This window comes from Mesoplodon densirostris, chromosome 6 (genome assembly GCF_025265405.1).
Source record: "Mesoplodon densirostris isolate mMesDen1 chromosome 6, mMesDen1 primary haplotype, whole genome shotgun sequence".
NCBI lineage: Eukaryota > Metazoa > Chordata > Mammalia > Artiodactyla > Ziphiidae > Mesoplodon > Mesoplodon densirostris.
Window position 1 is genome coordinate 12,400,448 of NC_082666.1, and position 23,562 is coordinate 12,424,009.

Below are 23,562 nucleotides of genomic sequence, written 5' to 3' on the forward strand. Positions count from 1 at the left end.
CCTCCCTTCAGTTTATTCTTAACCACAGCAGCTACAGAGATCCTCTTAAAATGTCAGTTTGATCACTTCACTCTTGGCTCAAAACCCTCCAAATGTTTCTTACCTCACTCAGGGTGAAAGCCAAAGTCTTTTCTTTGATACTTTGTTCACTGCTCCAGCTGCACTGGCCACTGAGTTCTTCACCAGGCCAGCCAGGCATGCTCCCATCCTAGGGCCTTTACCCTTGCTGTTCTGTAAGGGTAGGAGGCTTCCCGACCCCTGTAAGAATCTTCATCACTAGCTCTCTCACATTCTTCAGGTCTTCACTCAAAAGTCAACTCAGTGAAAATTAGATGCAGAGTAATGGGGGTGGAGGGTCTGGGGAGTGCTATTTAAAATAGATGTTTTAACCCAAGAGACTGGATGAGATCAACTGAAGTTGTTTTTGTTCTGTTTTGTTTTACTTTATATTCTGAAATAATTATAGATTCACAAGAATTTGCAAAAATAATACAAAGAGGACCCATGTACCCTCATACAGTTCCGCCAATGGTAGTATCTTACATAACTATACTATAATATCAAAACCAGGAAATTGACATTAGTAACAATCTACAGAACTTACTCAGATTTCACTCACTTTCACATGCATTCATTTGTGTGTGTGTGTGTAGTTGTATTCAGTTTTTATCACATGTAGATTTGTGGAACCACTACAACTTAAGATAACAGAACTGAAAAAAAAAGAACAATTGTTCCATCACCTCAATGATCCCTTGTGCTATCCCTTTATATTCATGTCATTCCCCTCCCTTACCCCCATTTTCCTATCCCTGGCCCCTGGCAACCACTGATTTCTTCTCCATCTCTGTAATTTTGTCATTATGTGAATGTTATATAAGTGAAATTATGCAGACTGTAACCTTTTGAGATTGGCTTTTTTTCACTCAGCATAATTCCCTTGAGATCCATCCAAATTGTTGCATGTATTAGTAGTTCATTCCTTTTTATTGCTGAGTAGTATACCATGGTATGGACATACCACATTTTGTTTAAACATTCACCCATTGAAGAACATTTGGGTTGTTTAGATTTTTTGACTATTAACAAATAAAGCTGCTATGAACATTTGTGTACATGTCTTTGTGTGGACGTTTTTTGTTTCTGAAGTATTTTTTGAGCAGATAAATTAGTGTACTTGGTCAACCTCTGAAGGAAATGGATAAATTCGACTATATGGTCTTAACTTAAAAATGGACAAATTCCTTCAAAATACAATTTACCAAAACAGATACAGGATGAAAAGGAAAATTGGAATAACTCTTGTATTAGTTACCTATAATCACATAACAAAGTACCCTCAATTTAGCAGCTTAACACAATAACATTGTTTCACAGTTTCTGTAGGTCAGGAATCTGCATGTGACTTAGAGGAGTCCTCTGCTCTGGGTCTCTCACAACCTAGGCGTTAGCTGGCTCTGTAGTCATCTCGTGGCTCTCCTGGTGAAGGGTGTGCTTCCAAGCTCACTCCCCTTATTATTGGCAGGATTCAGTTCCTCCTGAACTGTTGGAATGGCAGCCTCAGGTTTTCATTGGCTGAAGGTTGCCCTCAGTTTTCTGCCACTTGACCCTCTCTAGGGCAACTTACAATCAATATGCTAGCTTGGCTCATCCAAGCAGCAAGCAGGAAGAACCTGGGACCAAGCAGGGGGTGGGGGCCAGGTTGCATTCACGCCTGCACAAAAGAGAGAAAGCACGCAATAAAGTCACAATCTTTTATAGCCTAATCTTGGAAACAATATCCCATCGGTTTTGTCACTTAGAAGCAAGTCACTAGGTCCAGACCCCACTCGGACCGATAAAGCTTCCAAAGACCCCTGCCTGGTATTCATGTCCTGGCATAAGCTCTCACCTGAGTGTGGACTGGACCTAGTGACTTCTTTATCCCCCATCAGGAGATAAAAACCATAGAGCGGGGGCTTCCCTGGTGGCGCAGTGGTTGAGAGTCCGCCTGCCGATGCAGGGGACACGGGTTCGTGCCCCGGTCCAGGAGGATCCCACATGCCACGGAGCGGCTGGGCCCGTGAGCCATGACCGCTGAGCCTGCGCGTCTGGAGTCTGTGCTCTGCAACGGGAGAGGCCACAACAGTGAGAGGCCCACGTACCGCAAAAAAAAAAAAAAAACCATAGAGGGGATGTTTGACACAAAAGAATTATTAAAATTTAGTAGATGAGCGACTATAAGATTAAGGAAATCCCATATGGTACCCTATGGCTTAGGGAGAGTAACTAAGGAAGGACAGACTTGGAAAGGGGCCTCTTATCAAGACTGGGGTGCAGACCTCATTGGAGAAGGTGAAGTTCAGCCCACTGGGCAGCAGAGAAGTTTGCTGGTTTACCCAGGCTGGGACTGGTTGCTGGCAAGCAGAAAGCAAGTCTGGAAACACAGGCGAGCTGCAGAGGAGCCTGTGGAGGGAACTGGCGCCAGTGCAGACAGGAGGCCTTCAGGACACTGATTTCCATGTTGAGAGGGTCACAGGAAAATTATTGCTAGTCCAGACAGAGGTTGCAAGATCATCAAGGAACCACATGTGCTGGGCCTGTGGCTGGGGAAGAACCCACTGTATGTCCTTAGAGCCTTACCACTGACCACAGCCCTCCTCCTCCAGTGCCCTCTAGTGAGGAAGCTTATCATTGTGCTCACTGCAAAGGAGAGATGTTTAAAGGAATTCAGTCCATTATTGCAAAGCAAGAAGGGTGAATTGAGAGCTGAGAGACAGATTATTTATTGGCACAGGGACCATTTTAGAAGCTGCCTGCCATAGCGTTGTATCTACTAAACAAGTGAAATTCATTATGAAAAGCTTCCCACAAAGAAAACTCCAGGCCTCCCAATGGTTTCACAGGTGAATTCTATTAAACATCTAAGGACAAAATAACCTCAGTTTCACAGAAGCGCCTTCAGAAAATGGAGGAGGAGGGAACTTCCTAACTAGTTTTATTAGACGAATAAAACCCTGGCATCAAAACCTGATAGTAAATTTACACAAAAATTACAGCTCAGTATCCCTTGTGAACATAGATGCAAAAATCCTTAAAGTGTTAGCAAATCCAGATATTTATATAAATTATAATACAACATGTCCAAATAGGGTTTATCTCAGTAATGTAAGGTTGGTTTAACACTTGAAGATCAACCAGTGTAATCCACCATATTAATCAGAATACAGGTTATATTTGTTATTATAAGGTCTCAAAATTTAATGAAGCTCCATTCTGATTGGCTTATAGAGATTAAAAATGTCTGTAAATAAGAGACAGAAATATTTCTAAAAAAGAAAAAATTTGCCTTTTACATTTTTAAGTGTGTGGGCTATTTAAAGAAAAATATTGTTACTAAGAATATTGTTACTAAAGCTATGAAAGCAGAGGTTTTCTGATTTTCTCAGATGCTTTCAATCAAAACATTAAAAAGAAATGTAATTGCTTCTTAAAGACAATCCAACATCTAAAGCAAATTTCAAGTTACAAAATTAAAGCCTACACTAAAGATACCAATTAAAAAAATTTTTTAAACCATTATATAAGGAAGTGGCCCTTACTGGTTTTATATTCATTAATACAAAAAGAAGTTTAATCTAACTGATGTCTAAAAGTTGTTTAATTTCTAAATAAGAAAGACGTGTTCAATTGCCACAAACTGGCCCCACACTGACAGGGAGGGAGGAAAAGAGAAAGACCGGTTATTTCAAACAATCCTCATACTGGTTGATGTCATCCAAAACCACCTTTAGACCTTTAATACTTGCATAACAAAAATAATCCAAGTGGCAGGGACAAATCTGTTCTAAATTTACAAAAATATTGGTGGAAAAAATTTTATCTGGGCAACTCAGTGGAGGACCAAATCTTGTTTTATCTCTAATTATTATGATCTGGGAAAACTATAAGGGTAGAGCAAGCCTTGGAACCCAGCTTCGAGGCATCTAAGCATTTCTATATAAATTTCATTCAGTTACTTCAAAACTTTAAATATGTTTAATAATAGTTTGTAAATCTTCTGGTTGGATCAAGATTTTCCCTTGATAAAAGGCAAATGCTTTAACAGCTTATTTTGGTTTTCCCATTAGGGAATACCTTCAATACTCTATGGATAAACAAAAACCTTACATTACAGGTAAAATACTTGACAAACTATAAATTACACATGGTACTCTCATTAAAAGGAAACTTCACTATCCACATCATCCCCAGATACTGGTAAGATAAATGGAGTGGTCCTGATGAATACTGTTAACTATCTCATGTACACAGTCATATTCCTGACAGATGCAAACTACACTCCTAGCAAGGATACCACTGGATAATCCCTCTATAATACACAACTAGGAGAATGAATATATTAAGAGACCAATAAAGATGAATCTTAAAACTGTAAATTTACATTTAGACTTGCATTTTATTAGTTTTCTCCTCCTCTTTCTCTTACTTTTTACCTTTTGTTTATTCCTGTTTTCTGTCTCCTCAACTCTTTAAGCTGTGTAATTTACAATGACAGCTATCCTTTCTGGCTTTTAATTATGTTACCTAACTTCAAAATCCTCAGGACTTCCCTGGTGGCTCAGTGGTTAAGAATCCGCCTGCCAATGCAGGGGACATGGGTTTGATCCCTGGTCCGGGAAGATCCCACATGCTGTGGAGCAACTAAGCCCGTGAGCCACAACTACTGAAGCCCGTGCGCCTAGAGCCCGTGCTCTGCAACAAGAGAAGCCACCGCAATGAGAAGCCCGCGCACCGCAACGAAGAGTAGCCCTCGCTCACCTCAACTAGAGAAAAGCCCACAAGCAGCAACGAAGACCCAACGCAGCCTTAAAAAAAAAAAATCCTCTAAAATATTATCAACCTAAATATGTCTCCATACTTAACTGGCCTTCAGTCCCCCTAAAGAGAGCTTCTGTGGTAAGTAGTTCATAGGATGGGCCCCTGAGCCTCTTGGTATGGTATTCATGTTCTTGTGTAATTCCTTCCCCTTGAGTGTGGGCTGGACTCACTGGCTTATTTCTAATGAAAATAATACAACTGAAGTGATTGGGTGTAACTTCTAAGGTTAGGTTATAAAAGACTGGTTTCCATCTTGGTCTTAGATTCCGTCTCTCTCTCTCTCTCTCTCTCTCTCTCTCTTTCTCTCTTACAATATACAGAGACAACCTGTTCTGTGTACTTCGACTTAACAGTTTTCTGGAGAATCTATAAATAGCTAACATTGTTTTCATTGATGCCTTGAGCCAGACAGCTCCAGGGCGGACTGCCTAGACTGACTGCTTTGCAAAATGCTAGCTTGTCAGTTTCCCTCTAGAAAAGCAGACAAGGCTCATGGTTTCCTGACATCCCACATTTCCCCCCTGTCTTTTTTGAATCCATTTTTTAAACCCTCGTTGACAGTCACCTATTGATTCTCTCCTTCCTATGAGTAAATTTGTTTGCATATAATTAACTGCCTCCATGGTATTCTTTGACAGGAGTATATATAGAACGAGTATACACAAAGAAGGTGTCAAAAGTTTGAACCTGGGGCATTCCGTTATTTAGAGGTCAGAAGCAGAGCAGTTAATGAGGGTATCAACAAAGCTGGAGAAACTAGGAGAAGGTATCCTTCTGAAAACCAAGAAAAGAAAGGGTTTCCAGAAGGAGGAGTGATTAACTGTCAAATGCTGCTGAGTGGTTCAATTAAAGCAGAACCGAGACTTTACCGAGGATTTGGCAACTTGGAAGTCACTGCCTTCATAGGTGTGGTCTCAGTGGACTGGTGGGAACAAAAACCTAATTGAAGTAGGATGAGGAGGGAACAGGGCAGATCTATTAGATCTGGCTGTAAAGGAGATCAGAGAAATGAGATGTGGCTTGGAGAGGCATGGTGAGGGAGGAAAGTGAGGGTTGACTCTAAAAAAATTGTTAACTTTTGGAACATAATAGATAATGCTTTCACATGATTAAAAATTACACATAAAACATTATGTATAAAATGTCTCCCTTTCACTCCTGATTCCCATCTTAATTTATTATTTCTTGTATATTCGTCAATTCTTTTCTTCATGCACACATAAGAAAACATTATTCCTATTTTTTTTTTGCAAAAGGCAGGAAACTAATACATAATGTTCTCCATGTTCCTTTATTTTTAAACAATACATTCATGCAAGTATATCTATAGGATAAACTTCCAGGAGTGGAATTGCTGAGTTAAAGGCATATGTTTTTGCAATACTGATAGCTATTTCTCAATTGCCATCCATAAGAGTTGTATCAACTTATACTTTCACCAGCCATGTATTCCCCACAGTCTCACTGTTATCAAACTTTTTAAAAACAATCTGAACAGTGGAAAATGGTATCTGAGAGGATTTTCTTTTAGAAATGAAAACTAGGAAAATTTTAGAAAGAAAATAGAAAGTATTAGAAAGAAAGCCTGAATATGCAGGGGAGAGAGAGAGGAGGTAACTGCAGGCGCAGACTTCCTTACTAGGCTGGAGGAGCGGGATCCGCTGCACTGGTGATTCATTTAACAGGTACAGATGCAGGGGGTTGTTGTACGTTTTGAAGGTGCAGGTCTCTTTTGATTGCTTCTATTTTTCATGTGAAATAAGAATCGCAGTCATAAGGTAGGCGGGGAGAGGGTGTTGAACATTTGAGAGAAGAGATGTGAACTGCTTCGCCTAGAGTCGGGGAGTAGCCTGCCCAGGGCAACTACGATTGTTGAGCAGCTCTGAGGGCCCCCATGAGGATTGCAGCCTTAAATTTAAAGTGAATTTTGAAGGAAAAGGAGCACCATGCATGAAGAAGAACCCTGCTTCAGGGAGATGTGAGTAAAAACAAAAAAGCAAAGCATTTATCTAGTATTCATTTAACAAATATTTAGGGGGACTCTCCTACACAGGGGCACTGTTGCTGGGTCCTGGCTTGTCACTTAACAGCAGATCACAAGCATATTCAAGTTGGCTGTTCACAGAAATCTGATTATTCATTATGCAAACAAAAAATATAAAAAGTTACCATAGGATCTCTTTATATGAATTGTTCTTAACTTTGGGGATGGGGGTTCTGACTCTTTTGGTAGCCTGAACAAACAGCTTCTCAGAAAAATATGCACATATACAAATTTGCAGACAATTGCAGGTGGTGTAGAACCACAAATTAAGAATCTCTCAAACTTTAGGGAAATAAAACTTACCTGTTTTAAAGAGTGTATTGTTTTAGTATATTTCGAATGATTCAATTTACACAAAGCTTTCCATGAGCTACTTCGTGTTGTATACTGGACATCTCAATAAGGGCTCAGAATTTGACAGTATTTTAGGTTTCCAAAAAGTTGCAAAAATAGTATAGAGTACCCCTATGTTCTTCACCCAGAATCCCCTAAAGTTAACATCTTACATAACCGTAGTACAATTATCAAAACTATTGATACAATAATATTATTACTTGATACACCTTGCTCAAATTTCGTCAGCTGTCCCATTCACGTCCTTTTTCTGTTCCAGGGTCCAATCCAGGATTTCACTTTGCGTTTAGTTGTCCTGGACTTGGTTTTTTTTTTTTTTTTCCTTCTTCTTCTTTTTTTAATCCAAAAGGGCTATGTGTTCTTGGGCAAATTAATGTCCGAGTCTGTCTTCTGTCTTAATAGACGTGATGTGATTAAGAATCAATTAAAAAAAATACATGTGGAATGTTTTCGGAAACTTCAAAGGTAACGAAATTGTTCTTACTGCTCAAAGCTGGACATATCTAGTGTGGCCTTTCGTTCAAATTAAAACAAAAATAAAAATAGAAGCCTATTATTATTGTCGAGATGTTTGTCCCCAAGTAGGACCCGTAGCTTCTCCCTTGGCCGCCAGGATACGCTTCCTCTAATTGGGCAGCGTATATCCGCGCTGACGCAGGAAGGCCGCCTCATTGGTCCGCGCACTCGGGACTCAGGCGGCTTTTCTCTTAGTGCTCAAGGCGCCGACCCATCTCTTTCTCCAGCCGAGCGCTCCCTTCCTTCCGAAGTGCCAGCCTGAAGGGATCCAGACTGAGGTAGGCCGGGTAGCTGCACTGAGGTCAGCCGGGAAGAAGCGGCGGGCATGGAATACAGGTGGGAGGTGGTGGAATACGGGTGGTCGACGAGCCTGGATGAGACGGTCTTGTCGGTGCGCCCCCTCGACCCCCACGCTCTCCGCGACTTCCCTGCCCCGTCTCCTCCGCTGGCCCCACCTCCCTCGGGCTCCCCTAGAGCTTCTGCGCCCCTCCGCCGCGCTTCCGCTGGCCCCGCCCTCGACCCTCTAAGGTCCCGCCTCCTTCGCGAACCCTCCCGCTGGCCCCGCCCTCGACTCCTCCCCCGAAAGGCCCCGTCTCCTCCGCCGGCCCTCCCTCTGGCCCCCAGTCCGCCAGCTCTCCCGATGGCCCCGCCCTCGACTCCTCCCCCTAAAGGCCCCGCCTCCCACCAGCCCCTCCGCTGGCCCTGCGCTTGCCGCTTCCTCAGCGGTCCCGCCCTCACCGAGCACACATTCCTCCCCGTCTCTTTCTTCCCATCTTTACCGCCTTGGTCTCTCTGCCTCTTTAAGTTTAGTCCCCCTATTTCTCTCCACCTCCCTGCGCCCGGCCGTGTACCTGCACCTTTTTCTCAACCCTGCCACTTAGGTACCCCTCTCCTCATCTGACTGCCCGGGTCACCGGATTCCCCCACTGATTCAGGCTGCTTCTATATGAGCTTGACAGACTGTGCAGAGGCCTCGTGCTGGGCATTGGAGGTCTCTGTTTGCAAGACCTCCCCGCCCGGTGGGAGAATCACTTTGTAATGGAGTCTAACAGGCTCGGGGATACCTTTAATCAAAGATGCATAGTATTGGGATGCTTAAAGGAAGGGGTGCTGGAGTTACAACCCCTCCTTGTGCGATCTGCAAGCAGGCCTGGCAGGGACTAAGCTGTACCTTTCTCCCAGAATGTACCAGGCTTCTTCTGATGCAGAAGCTTGGCTCTAACCATTGTCCTTTACCTTTAAACACTGGGGAATGATTAAAATCTTGTCATGGGCCCGTCTTTTAACCAAAGTTATTAGGGCTTCAGAGCCCATCCATCCTAACCCTCGCTGTGCTGATTGGGAGGTGGAAGGCAAGAGACAGATGAATGATTGGCTTAGGCAAACAGTGAGTCAGCGTCCCATTCTTGATGCTGCTTTTTGGAATTTCTCCTGAGTATTCTTACAATTTTTCAATTACCAGCAGTCTTACTTGGTAGGTAAACCAAAGAGTATGTGTAGATAAAACCTTCAGTCAGTCAGTAGTTTCCTCCAAGCCACCACCCTACTTCAGTGTATACTATTCAGAAGATGGTGACTCACACCTTCAGTCTCTTGGAGTCAGGAATCCCTGGGGTCTGAGCCCAGCTCCACCATTTGCTGTAAAGGTTGGCAGAGAAATTTTATCTGAGCCTCAATTTTACCTTCTACAGAAAGAGCATGATAAACCCTATCATGCATGGTCATGGTATGGATTTGCTGAGATCCTGCTTAGGAAAACAGTCACTCTTACGGTCCTGTACATAATAGGATCTGAGCACAGGTGAGCCCTAACTCTTCAGATTCAAGTCTGTCTGATTCAAGCCAGCAAAGAGCCTGCTGTGTCGCCCTCTCCCAGGCACCATGACAACCCTGGATGATAAGTTGCTGGGGGAGAAGCTGCAGTACTACTACAGCAGCAGCGAGGATGAGGACAGCGACCACGAGGACAAGGACAGAGGCAGGGGTGCCCTGGCCGGCAGTTCCACGCCTGCAGATGCTGAGTTAGCAGGCGAAGGCATCTCAGTTAACACAGGTACTGGAAATCCCTGTGCTCTGGGAACAGGTTTAAAAAATATGGGAGTTCCCTTGTATGTTATTTGTCATTTTCCCTTGGTGCTTTCAATAATTTTTCTTTGTCTTTAATTTTTGCCAGTTTGATTACTATGTGTCTCGGCGTGTTTCTCCTTGGGTTTATCCTGTATGGGACTCTCTGCGCTTCCTGGACTTGGGTGGCTATTTCCTTTCCCATGTTAGGGACGTTTTCGACTATAAGCTCTTCAAATATTTTCTTGATCCTTTCTCTCTCTCTTCTCCTTCTTGGACCCCTATAATGCGAATGTTGTTGCGTTTAATGTGTCCCAGAGGTCTCTTAAGCTGTCTTCATTTCTTTTGATTCTTTTTTCTTTATTCTGTTCCTCAGCAGTGAATTACCATTCTGTCTTCCAGGTCACTTATCCGTTCTTCTGCCTGTTACTCTGCTATTGATTCCTTCTAGTGTATTTTTCATTTCAGTTATTGTATTGTTCATCTCTGTTTGTTTGTTCTTTAATTCTTCTAGGTCTTTGTTAAACATTTCTTGCATCTTCTTGATCTTTGCCTCCATTCTTCTTCCAAGGTCCTGCATCACCTTCACTATCATTATTCTGAATTCTTTTTCTGGAAGGTTGCCTATCTCCATTTCATTTAGTTGTTTTTCTGGGGTTTTATCTTGTTCCTTCATCTGGTACATAGCCCTCTGCCTTTTCATCTTGTCTGTCTTTCTGTGAATGTGGTTTTTGTTCCACAGGCTGCAGGATTGTAGTTCTTCTTGCTTCTGCTGTCTGCCCTCTGGTGCATGAGGCTATCTAAGAGGCTTGTGTAAGTTTCCTGATGGGAGGGACTGGTGGTGGGTCATGATCACTTCTAATTCCAGCCCCGTGTCCAGAGATAACCTAATGTTACCATTTCACCATGCGTGGTTCTAGCCATTTCACTGCACAATACGAATATGTATGCATAGCAACATGCTGATGATTAAAACAGACTTGCCTGCATTTGAATCCAGCTTCTCAAATTGATAGGTGTTTGATATCACCTAAATCATGGGTATGAGTATATTGGTAGTATAAATTCCGAGAAATGGCATATTTACACTTTTACATTTTATTATTTCCAAATTGCTGTCAGTTGAGTTGGTACTGGTTTATAGTTTAAGCAGGAGTGTGATATTTCCCCATATATGTGACCTTCTACTATGTTATCAGACTTTTTGATCTTTGCCATCCTCATGGATGGCAAATGGCAACTCACCTTAGTTTTATTTTCTATCTTTTTAGGAGTGATGTTGAGCCTCTTTTCATAATTTTAAGGGTTGTATTCATATCCTTTGCTCATTTTTGAAATTGGGTAGTTGGTCTTTTTCTTCTTAGGGAGCTATATATTAAGGAAATTAATCTGTGGTATGAGTTGCAAATATTTCTACCAGTTTATTGTTTGACTCTTGGCTTTTGTTCTTATCCTGGCAGAAAGTTTTTTTTATTGTTATGTGCTTGAAAGCATTATTTTATAGTTTCTTAGTTTTGTTTCTTATGTAAAGGCCTTTCTTCACTCCAGGATTATAAAAAGACAGTCCCATGCCTTTATTTTTTTTTTAGTATTTTTATGATTTTTTTTTAACACAGCTATCTATCTGGAATTCATTTCGGTGCAAGGTATGTGGTAGGACTCCAACTTAATTTTTTTTGGATTGCTGCCCAGTTGTTTCAGCATCATTTACTGAATAAACCATCTTTTCTCCATTGTTTTGAAATGTGAGTTTTACCACGTACTGAATTTCTGCTTATATTTGCGTCTTTAGCCGTACTTTGTAGTCTCTTCCACTGATTTGTCTTTTACTGTGCTGTATCACACTGCTTTTAAGGATCGTGTTATAATATGTTTTAGTATCTGGTAGGTCTGGTCCCCCGCCCCATACAATACCCTTCTATTTTTATTATTATTTTCTTAACTTTTGCTTTCTTATTTTTCCACCACAAATTCAGGAGCAGGCACATGTGTGTAATCACATACTTTCATCAGAAACGCATTAAATATATGGATTAATTTGGGGATAATTGGTACCCTTGTGATGTTGCATCTTCCTAGCAAGGAATATGGCGTTGCTCCATTTATTCAGGTCTTTTGTAGTGTTTCTTGGCAGCATTTTAAAGTTTTCTTTATACAGATGTTTATATTTTTGTCTGGTAGCAGATGACCTCCGAGTCTCAGTGTCTTGTGACAACAAAGGTTTTTTTCTCAATCATGTTACATGCTGCCTGTTGGGGTCAGCAGCTGCCCGGCTTCTGCTTTGTATGTCCTGTCATCCAGGAACTAGGCTGAAGGAGCAGCCCCTGTCTGGGACATGCTGTTCTCATGACCAAGTATAGAGAGCAAGAGAGGGCTGTTGGAAACATGTAGTGACTCGTTGCGTTTTTGCTCAGAATCCATTGGCCACAGCACGTCACATGGGCAAGCCCTACATCAGTGGGCTAGGGATACATGTTCTCATCCCACAGGAGGTATTGCAGTTCATGTGGTAAGGGGCAGGGCTATATAGCATGGGGACAGGGGGGTGTGGCGGTAGCTTGACTAACAGAATAACCTGCCAGAGTCTTGTTAAAAAAGTCAGATAGAGGGGCTTCCCTGGTGGCGCAGTGGTTGAGAGTCCACCTGCCGATGCAGGGGACACGGGTTCGTGCCCCGGTCCGGGAAGATCCCACGTGCCACGGAGCGGGTAGGCCGTGAGCCATGGCCGCTGAGCCTGCGCGTCTGGAGCCTGTGCTCCACAACGGGGAGAGGCCACGACAGTGAGAGGCCCGCGTACCGCAAAAAAAAAAAAAAAAAAGTCAGATAATACGGAAGCATAGTAAGAAAAAAGTAAAAGTTCTCTCTCACCAGTCCCCTTAGATCTCACTGCCTAGAGACAACCACTGTTAACAGTTTACCTATTTTTCTATGGACATACAAATGTACATGCACATATACAAATATCTGTAAATATTTATACATGGACATACAGTTCTTTTTCTAAAAATTGAAGGATCATACCACGATACTGTTCTGCATTTTGCTTTTTTTTGACCTAATATGTTTGGACATTTTTCATGGCAGGGAACATATAGCTGCCTCATTCTTTCTAAGAGTCACTTTGTTTTCCTTTGAGTAGATGAATCTGAATTTATTTCACGCATCTCCTAATGCTGGGCCTTCGCGTGGCCCTTTAATTTGCAAACCAGGCTGCCTTGGACATGATTGCGTGTAGACCACGCTGCCCTGTGTGAGTGTCACTGTGGTGTCGATGGAGCCAGCTTTAGACAGATGTGCGCTGGCCCATAATCCCTCGCTCATCCTTGGTCACCTCCACATTCACACCACCTCAGGTCCAAAAGGCGTGATCAACGACTGGCGCCGCTTCAAACAGCTGGAGACAGAGCAACGGGAGGAGCAGTGCCGGGAGATGGAGAAGCTGATCAAGAAGCTGTCCATGAGCTGCAGGTCCCATGTGGACGAAGAGGAGGAGCAGCGGAAGCAGAAGGACCTCCAGGAGAAGATCAGTGGGAAGGTAATTAGAAGCGCCCAGGCCTTTCTCAGAGGCTACCCTGGCTGCTGGGGTTAGTGATTCAAGCGGCGGAGGGGTTTGATTTGGCCTCCAAGAAGCGGTGCAGGGCTTCCCAGGTGGCGCAGTGGTTAAGAATCTGCCTGCCAATGCAGGGGACACGGGTTCGAGCTCTGGTCCAGGAAGATCCCAAATGCCGCAGAGCAACTAAGCCCATGCACCACAACTACTGAGCCCATGTGCCACAACTGCTGAAGCCCTCGCGCCTAGAGCCTGTGTTCCGCAGCAAGAGAAGCCACCGCAATCAGAAGCCCGCGCACCGCAGTGAAGAGTAGCCCCCACTCACTGCAACTAGAGAAAGCTGTGCAGCAACGAAGACTCAGTGCAGCCAAAAATAAATAAATAAATAAATTAAATAAATTAGAAAAAAGATACTAAGAAGCGGTGCAGTGCAGGAGAAAGTGCAGTCATGTCATAGCTTGGCCACACCTGGGTTTGAATCTCAGCTGTGCCACTAGTAACTGTGGGGATGTCTCTTCCACTCTGACTCTGGTTTGTCGTTGGTTAAATGAGGTCAGTCTTGATACAGTGCCCATCACAGGCTGGTTGAAAGTGCTCAGGAAATGTGTTTCCTGTCCTTTCTCGAGGTCTTACCTTGAGCCAGAAATAAACCTCTGAGATTGGGAGATATTATCCCCATTTTACAGATGGTGAAACCAAAGCTGAGAGGCGGGAGGGGACTTGCTCAGGGCAGTGCAATTAAGAAATGCTAATAGGAACTAGGATTCTAACCCAGATTTTCCTGTTCTTTCCATGATGTTGTTCTGTTTCACCTGAAGCCTATTCATGAGAATTTATTTTAGTGAAGCAATACAGTAGAAGCAGGCAGACACTGTGGAAGATATTTGGAACTAGATCCCTGACTCTCTCTTACCTTCCCAAAGCGTTCTTCAAAAGGATCCTTTATTCCCCACCATGCTTTCTGACCACGGATGGATGTCTAGAAGTGCCTGAAATCATTTGGCTGTGGCCCAAAGCAGCTCTTGGCTGGAAATACCCGCCGGGGTCGGGGAGCAGACAAGAGGATTAAGTGAGGAGTGCCTTGACCAGGAGGATGATTTCAGGGCATTAGACTCAAGCAAGACCATAACAGGTCAGAAAGAACCGCTCTGGAGGGGGAGCAGTGAGAGGGAAAGAAGAACGGCTCTGGCTGTGATGCAGTAACAACACATGTCCTGATCTGGTGTGGCCTCCCAGCCGCCACCCTCTCCTCTGTGCCAGGGTAGGCAGAGCTGGGCTTCATCACAGGAGCAGGGATGTCTTGCTACACCAGGGCAGGAGAGGGAGAATGCTTTTGTAATGGAAGCTGGCTTCAGGACAACATGCCCACAGCTCACAGCGCTTCCTTGTGCTGCGGTGGAGACCAGACAAAGCCACACAGCACATGATCACATGGGGTAGTCCTGCTGGGTTGTTGCAATGAGACAGAACTGGAAACTGCCTGAATGCCAGAAGTAGGGGAGTGGCTAAGCAAAATAGGCCACATTATGTATAATTTTATAAAACATGTTTGGAAGCATGAGGAATAATTTATGATATAATAGTGCTAAGTGGCAAAAGCAGGCTATAGCTTAATTGGTACACCCACAGCTGCTGTTATAAAAGCAGAAATGGTTTTAGCATGTGACTGGTAATAAAAAGAAGAACAGATTTTTAGAATGTGTGTGGCTGTGTGTTTTGGCGTGGGGGGCAAGGAGGGCGGTGCAGGGCAGGGATTATGAGTGTTCAAGTTCCTTAATGTCCTGTTGTCTTTTCAACAAAAACAAAACAGTGGATAAAATAATTAATCCATTGTCAGGACTGACAAAAAGACAAAAGCTCACGAAGCGATGTTATCCGATGCTGCCTGTCTGGATGGAGAGGCGCTATGACACAGTAGTTGAAAGCCTGGGTTTTTAAAAAGCTCTAGTTTGAATCCTGGTCTTATACTTGCTACCTATGTGAACTTATACAGATAATCTCAAGTCTCAGCACCTCATTTGTAAAGTGGGGGTAAAGAAGTCCCCTCCCCATGGGGTTATCAGCAGATTTCAGTGAGGTATAACGCATCTAGAGTCTCAGCGTGGCGCCTCATACATCTTGTGTCACCCATGTCACTGTCGGGTTTATGTTTCTTGCGCTCACTTGCTGGTCCTCCCGCAGATGACTCTGAAGGACTTTGCCGTGATGAGTGAGGACCAAGACGACGAGGAGTTCCTGCAGCAGTACCGGAAGCAGAGGATGGAAGAGATGCGGCAGCAGCTCCACCAGGGGCCCCAGTTCAAGCAGGTTTTTGAAATCCCCAGTGGAGAAGGGTTTCTGGATATGATTGACAAAGAGCAGAAGAGCACCCTCGTCATGGTCCATATTTACGAGGACGGCGTCCCGGGGACCGAAGCCATGAACGGTTGCATGATCTGCCTGGCCACGGAGTACCCAGCCGTCAAGTTCTGCCGTGTGAAGAGCTCGGTGATCGGGGCCAGCAGTCGCTTCACCAGGAACGCCCTTCCCGCCCTGCTCATCTACAAGGGGGGCGAGCTGATTGGCAACTTTGTCCGCGTCACTGACCAGCTGGGGGAAGATTTCTTTGCGGTGGACCTTGAAGCTTTCCTCCAGGAGTTTGGATTGCTTCCAGAAAAGGAAGTCTTGTTGCTAACCTCCGTGCGTAACTCAGCCACCTGCCACAGCGAGGATAGCGATTTGGAAATAGATTGAATGGCTGGGCTGGTGGCATGAATTTCTCATTGTTTGGGCTGGAAGACACATGTCCATGTGTTTATTTTCATTCTTTTCTGTGTCTTCTGGCTTTTCTGCTGTTCTTTGTAGTCCCTTTTATGATATGTCAAGTCAAGAAATTCTTCTATCAAATCAGAATGCTGAATCACCTTGTGGCTATCCATAAAGTGACCTAACATTGTATAAACAGGAAGCCAGGCTTTTGAACTGTTTACTTAAGATTCTCTAGCATGACATCTCTGTTATTGTTTCCAGTCAGTATTTACATAGCATCCTGAAGACAGTGTCCTGGAAATTGTCTTCAGATGATCTCAGAGGTCTCTGCCAGGTCCGGGAATATAATTCTATAGTTAGTGTGTTATTTGCAACATAAGTAATACATTTCCTTCATCAAATGATTGTAAATTATATTTAGTTATAATCAGACTCATAGTCTTAGAAGGCAGTTAAATTTTTTCCCCCTAGACCATATTCTCTCCCAGGGTCTTGTTTAAAGGTTCCAGACCATGTATGTTTGCCCCATCAAGAGGGGGTGACCCTTGTCGCCAGAGCCCATATCCTGCTCAAGCATTATTAAGTCTACAGTAGAGGAAGGATCGAGATGGACTGCCCTCTTGATGCTGAAAGACCAGCTTGGCTTGAAAATTAGAGCTGAGATAGAGCTGGGAAGCCTTTTTAAAGGAAGATCTTTCAATTAAGATACCCCTGCTCATCTTTTTCTGTTTCTTTTTTATTTAACAAGGTAATTTTTTGGTTTCATGTAGCTTTTGTTAAAACTTTTTTGCATATTGAGAAAGTTAATATTCAATAGAATACAGAAAATACAGAAGCAAAACTAGGAAAATTAGAATAATCCTGCCACCTAGGGTAAAACACTTAATATTTTGGGATATTTCTTTCCAAGGTGTTTTCTTTGTGTACACAGACATTTTGTTTGCTTATTAAACAAAACAGTGGGATCATTCTGAACATACTGTTTTATAGTATGGTCAGCCAATATAGCAAATGTTTTTCCATGTTATTAAATACTCTTTTACGACATTTTTAAGTGGCTATTTATACCGTTGTATAGGTGTGCTGTAATTTGCTTGGTGGTTGTCTCTTGAACAAAACAGCAGAGACTTTTTATTACAAAAGTAATTGATGTTCATTGTAGAAAATGTAACAAAAATTAAGCTAAAAAGATTTAAAAGCCTCGTAATTCCACCAACCAAAAATAATCCCTGTTAATCATTTTTACAGGTATCTTTCTGCCCTTCTTTCTGTGTGTTTATAATAATGATTATCTTTTGAGTTTTTTCCTCATGTTTTTTACTTTAAAATATGTACATTGTAGGGCCAGGGAAAATGTAATCTGTAATTAAATGTTAGCTTTAAAGTTCAGTTTTGCTTTTCCTGGCTCTTTAGGAATTGACTAACTGTAGAAGGGTCATGACAGTATCTCTTGTAGTTAATCAACAAAAAGAAAGTGCATGGTTTTTTAATTTAAAAAACTCATTGTAGAAAGTGTGTGGAAAGTATAGAAAATTATTAGAGGCAGAGACAACTGTTGTCAGTGTTTTTATTTTCTTCCAGTTTTTTCAATATTTTTAATACATTGAGAGTTTTTTGAATTTAGTCTGTGTTTTGTTTAATTTAATATTATATCATAAATGCTTTGACATGTTATAAAAATTCTAAATAAATAATTTTTAACAGCCTGATAATATTCCATCACTTGGATATGCTATACTTCATTTAACCAGACCCTTAATATTGGATATTTAGATTCCTAGCTTTTTGCTAAAACACTTCGTATTTTGGGCTATATTTTGGATTATTCTCTTAGTATAGATTTCTAGAAGAGGAATTATTGGGTAATGGACAGAAACATTTTAAAAGCTTTTACAGGCCATCTGCTGATTCTCATTGGAGATGAAAATATATTGATATTATACGCTCCCAGAACCTTGACTTCGCCTTTCAAGAGCAGGATAAAGTGAACAGACATGGAATGGGGAAATCTTAGAGTGTTAAATCTCCAACTCAGGGGTAGTGCAAACAGCACGGGCTTTGGCGTCAGATCAAATACTGTCTGTTTCTCACTGGTGGTGGAGCTTCCGTTGAGGCACCTAGCCTTCCTGAAACTCAGTTTCCTCGCCTTGGCAATGGGAACAACAGTACTTCATGGCTTGTTCAGTGGTTCTCCATGTGTGGTTCAAGAACAGCAACATGAGATACACTGGGGAACTTATTAGAAATGCAAAGTCTCAGGCTTCATCCCAGACCTAATGCATCGGAAATTCTGGGAGTGGCTCGGCACACTTTTCACAAGCCCTCTAAGTGATTCTGAGGCTGGTTCAAGTTTGATCATCACCAACCTGTGGGTTGAGGTGAGTGACAGCAACTCTCACAAAATAAGGGCTCACTGCTGTTGGTTTCCTTTTTTATTTGAGTAAGGGAAGGGAGGAGTTAAAAATAGGACAGCATTCAGATCACTTCTCTTCCTCTTTGTTTATATGAATCTCCTTTTTGGTCACAGACTTGGAGGAGGTAACAAGAAGCTAATACTTGTCTGTTACAAACTGTCTCAGTAGTTTTCCGGATTTCACTTCCCTCTGGAATGAAAGTTCCATGAAGCCGTGGACTTTATTTTCCTCCATGTATGGTATAACTTCTATTCACGCTGGGAATAGGCTGACATTTACAGCTTTGTGGGCAAGATATCTGCACTCCTCCATACCTCAGTCTCCTCATCCAAGGAGTGGAGATGAGTAACATAATACATGTAAAATACCTAGAATACAGCCTTCAAATAAGTGCTGTTTTTATTTTTATCATTTTAAAAAATATTTATTTATTTGGCTGCACTGGGTCTTAGTTGTGGCATGTGGGATCTTTAGTTGTGGCATGTGAGATCTATCTAGTTCCCTGACCAGAGATCGAACCTGGGCCCCCTGCATTGGGAGCGCAGAGTCTTAACTGCTGGACCACCAGGGAAGTCCCTTTTTTTTTTTTTTTTTTTTTTTAGTAAGTGCTGTTTTTATCATCCCCAGGGCCCACAACTGGGCTTGGTGCTTGGTAAGAATTATTGAGTGTTTAATAATGAACATGTGGGCACATTGAAGGCCACATCCTTTCAAGGTAAGAAGTTAGGTAACTATTCCAAGTTGCATAGCTAGTGGGCAGGGCAAGGTTTAAAATCAGGTCTGTGTAGTTCCAAAATTTGTACTATTTCCATGACGCATGCTAGTTCTTGGTGGAGAAAGCACAATGATCAAATGTCAATAAAATGGTCAATTAGAAAAAAGGTAGTGGAGAGAACAGGTTGGAGGAGGAAAAACAGGGAGAGAATTTTAAGAAGAGAGAAAAAGGAGTGAAGCTGGGTGGAGACCTGGGTCTCCTAGGCTGGCCTGTGTTTCATGTCAGAACCGCTTCCGTTGTCTGGACTGTGGCTGTGACCTGCAATGTACCCCCGAGGCATCCCCCTTTCCTCCATGACTCCACAAAGGTCCTTCCTCCCAAAGTCCCTTTATACCCCCCGCCCACACTGTCACCCACGTCCGGCTATGGGTGGCAACGATCGGGAGTACAGTGAACATGAACTCTAGCCCTCTCCCTGACCAGCTGTGTGCCCTAGGATAAGTCTCTTCCTCTCCCAGGGCCTCAGTTTCCCCACTTGTAAGATGATAGGTTGCATTAGATGATTTTTTTTTTTTTTTTTTTTTGCGGTACACGGGCCTCTCACTGCTGTGGCCTCTCCCATTGCGGAGCACAGGCTCTGGACGCACAGGCTCAGCGGCCATGGCTCACAGGCCCAGCCGCTCCACAGCATGTGGGATCTTCCCGGACCGGGGCATGAACCCGCGTCCCCTGCATCGGCAGGCGGACTCTCAACCACTGCGCCACCAGGGAAGCCCCACATTCGATGATTTTTTTAAGACACAGTGAGCTCTCAAATTTTATGAATCAATGAATTTTAAAGGATCTACTGTTGCCGTCACACTATCATTCTGTATTGATATTTGGTTTAATTTAATGAAAAATGTAAACTTTTTCCTTAGTTGTGAGATGTGAAAGTCCCGGTGACTAGAATGACCTTGTCTTCCTTTCCCGTAGGGTAACCCCATCTTCAGCATGTGTGGTTGCCCGAGTATTTGTTTACACATTAGACTATGAAGTCTTTGGGGACAGGGAGCGTGTCTCATCATTTCAAGTCTCTGATCTGAGTTGACATAAGTGAATGTTTGATGCTTAAGTGGGGAAGATCCCCAAGGCTGGAGTAGGCTGGAATTCACCACAGTAAGGTAGAACACTATCTGTTATATAGCTTTTCCAGACATGTTATGTTTTTTTTTCCAGCAGCATTTTTATTATTTTATTTTATCTTTTTTATTAGTTATACATTTTATACATATTAGTGTATATATGTCAAGTGTTATATGTTTTTAATCAGAGGTGTACTACCTGTGCTCACTGAGACCCAGATAACAAATTCAAGTTAAGCTCCCAGCCCTGCCAAAGCCTGTGGAAATGCTGGTTATAACCGATATGACCACATGGTGGCAGCAGAGGAGAGGGAACGAATTTCTTGTGTGTCTGCTGTTAAATCAGCAGAGCCACAGACTTTGGGACCTGTGGGTGATGTCTAGCACCATATACGAATCCTTTTATCTACTTATTTTCTTTCTTTCTTTTGGGGGGCTGCTCCACGGGCCTGCGGGATCTAAGTTCGCCGACCAGGGACTGAACTTGGCCGTGGCAGTGAAAGCCCAGAATCCTAACCACTAGGCCACCAGGAACTCCCCGAATCATTTTAGAGAATTTGTTTTTAGGAAAGAGACCTGGAAAGTACCACATTCACATGCTTTATTAATGAGTAATGAAAAAAAACAAATATAGTTTCATGAACAAACATACATACACTTAACTTTCATATTATGCTCAGTTAAGGCTGAGGGAAAGTCTGGCCAGGAAGAGAAGAGGAAAGCAGTGGGCACCCACCAGTCCCGAGTCCAGAGTCCCAAGGACCTCAGGTCAGAACACAGCGTTTGTGTCCAAATCCCAGTCCCGATGACTTCTTGTCTCTGTCTCTTCTACTTGTGGTGATGTGAGTGACCAACATGTACTTTGACTTACTTTGTGCCAGGTCATTGTTCTAAGCACTTGGTATGTATTTTCTTAGATAATTCTTGTAACAACCCCTGAGAGATATTATTACCCTCATTTTATAGTTAAGCAATTTGCCCAAGGTCAATCATCTAGTAAATAGTAAAGTCAGGACTTAAACCCAGAACTTGGAGTTCAGGAGTCAGGATCTTAGTACTGTTTGGCAGCCTTTCCTATGAACAGTCTTTAATGATGTTCACCCAGAAAGACTTCTGGAAAGAGATGAGGGGTGCCTGTCCAATGGTTGGTGTTATGGACTGAATCCTGTCCACCCTAAAGCCATAACCACCCCCCAAATGTGACCATAGTTGGAGACAGGGCCTTTCAGGAGGTAATTAAGGTAGAATGAGGTCATAAGGGTGAGGCCCTAATCTGATACGACTGGTGTCCTTATAGGAAGAGGAAAAGGCACCAGAGCAGGAAGAGAGCTCTCACCAGAAACCAAACCTGATGGCACCTTGATCTTAGATTTCCAGCCTCCAGAACAGTGAGAAATAAATGTCTACTATTTAAGCCACCCACTCTATGGTATTTTGTTATAGTAGCCAAAGCTGACTAAGACACTGAATCCCGGTAATTACTACAAATTCAATAGAGAAGAGAGAAATACGATACCTCAAACTTACTTTAAAGGAGAGTTGGCAAATGTATGGCTGTTAGCAGAAACGATACCATCTCGGGCACTTACAGTTTCTCCTGTCCTTCTGTCAGCCCTACCCAGGGCTCTACTGTGCAGTGAATCGCTACTCTGTCATCAAGGGCTTTGGATGTAATAGATATTGTTTAATAATCCTTAGGACCAGGTAGCCTCTACGCTCTGTTAGTCCCCCAAACAATGATGAAAAGCTTCCCTGACGTGTTCCCAGCACCCATGTAGCTAGTTACTCATTTATAAATCTTAACTTAGGAATGCACATCCTGTTTCCAAGCACCTACTCCCATGCCCTAGGTTAACTATAAATTGTCCTAATGGCCCTTTGGTGGTGCTGGGTTCAGCTTCCAATGCTTCTGGATCATTTTCTGCCCGATCCCACCCTATGAGTAAGTTACCCTACAATAAACTGTGTTGATTATTTGCAACGCCTTCCTCGTTTTTCGGTCTCAAGATGCCTTCTCAGTTTGGTGGGTACTTTTCGTTCCCTCTGTGTCCTCCAACAGTAGGAATCACAGAAACCTCTTCTCCCCAGTGTTCATCATAACCGTCCATGTTTTCCAGAGTTGTATATTTCCTACAGCCTTCATGTCACCTCTGAACACTTCCCAACCAGTTCAGACTTTTTAAAAGCAGGGATGCCATATCCCTTTTGGCAGTCTCAAGTGTTACATGATTTAGGTCAGTGATTCTATCGGTGTGCCCCGCAGACCACCTGCATCAAAATCACCTAGGGTGTTTATTCAAAACTCAGTCCCATCCCTGGTGGCACAGTCGTTAAGAATCTGCCTGCCAATGCAGGGGACAGGGGTTCGAGCCCTGGTCGGGGAAGATCCCACATGCAGCAGAGCAAGGAAGCCCGTGAGCCACAACTACTGAGCCCGTGTGCCACAACTACTGAAGCCTGCGCACCTAGAGCCCATGCTCCGTAACAAGAGAAGCCACCGCAATGAGAAGCCTGAGCACCACAATGAAGAGTAGCCCGTGCTCACCGCAGCGAGAGAAAGCCTGCGCACAGCAACAAAGACCCAATGCAGCCAAACAAAAACAAAAACACAGTCCCAGCCCTCACCCAGGCCCTACTGATTCAGAAAGTTTGGGGGTGGAGAGTAGAATGTGCATTTTAATAAGCGTGCCATGTGAGTCTGATGCGTGGTCAGTAGATTTGGATAAGAAGCGGGTGAGGGGAGGGCTTTTACTATTTTTCATTTCAGTCCAGGGACAGATCTGTGCTCAAATAATAATTCTACCACTTTCTAGTTTGGAGCCTTGGACAAGTTACCTCCCTGAGCTGCAATTTCCTCATCTGTAAAATGAGCATAATAATGTGTGCTGCACAGATTTTTATGAGTATCAAATGATACAATGAGTGCAAAGCCACCAGCACCAAATCTGGTCTATATTTAGTAAACTTCCTATCTTGTCATTGTGGTTTCCGAGGTCTGTGGTCACTTGATTTTGTGATATGTGTGGTGATGGTCTTGGTCGTGGGTTCACCAACTCTCAGTTATTCTGCATTTCCTAGAGAGAGGAAGGGGTGGGACGGTGGTGTCTGTCTATGTGTGGGGTCTGGCTACTTGCCAAATAGGCTGACTTGATCAGTTGTGCTCATTTTATCCT

The 23,562-nt window shown here is 43.2% G+C and overlaps 1 protein-coding gene and 1 long non-coding RNA gene across 2 annotated transcripts; one reads left to right on the plus strand and one right to left on the minus strand.

The window, feature by feature from the left end:
* Window positions 1–438: 438 nt before the first annotated feature.
* LOC132492308 (uncharacterized) lies at window positions 439–8,198 on the minus strand. Its single transcript, XR_009532802.1, has 3 exons — window positions 7,208–8,198; window positions 1,892–2,104; window positions 439–1,714 (listed from the first exon to the last, which is right to left on the minus strand). It is a non-coding gene; the product is annotated as an uncharacterized LOC132492308 (long non-coding RNA).
* PDCL (phosducin like) lies at window positions 7,919–17,801 on the plus strand. Its single transcript, XM_060101770.1, has 4 exons — window positions 7,919–8,052; window positions 9,651–9,827; window positions 13,192–13,373; window positions 15,570–17,801. The coding sequence occupies exons 2-4, from the start codon at window positions 9,656–9,658 to the stop codon at window positions 16,119–16,121; spliced, it is 906 nt and encodes a 301-aa protein (XP_059957753.1). The 5' UTR covers window positions 7,919–8,052; window positions 9,651–9,655; the 3' UTR covers window positions 16,122–17,801.
* The last annotated feature ends 5,761 nt before the right edge of the window (window positions 17,802–23,562 follow it).

Excerpts from the sequence above, each read along its gene's own strand:
- PDCL (XM_060101770.1), top strand. The coding sequence starts at position 9,656 with ATGACAACCCTGGATGATAAGTTGCTGGGGGAGAAGCTGCAGTACTAC. Across the intron at positions 9,828-13,191 it reads AGGCATCTCAGTTAACACAG|GTCCAAAAGGCGTGATCAAC; the intron begins GTACTGGAAATC and ends ACACCACCTCAG. Across the intron at positions 13,374-15,569 it reads AGGAGAAGATCAGTGGGAAG|ATGACTCTGAAGGACTTTGC; the intron begins GTAATTAGAAGC and ends GTCCTCCCGCAG.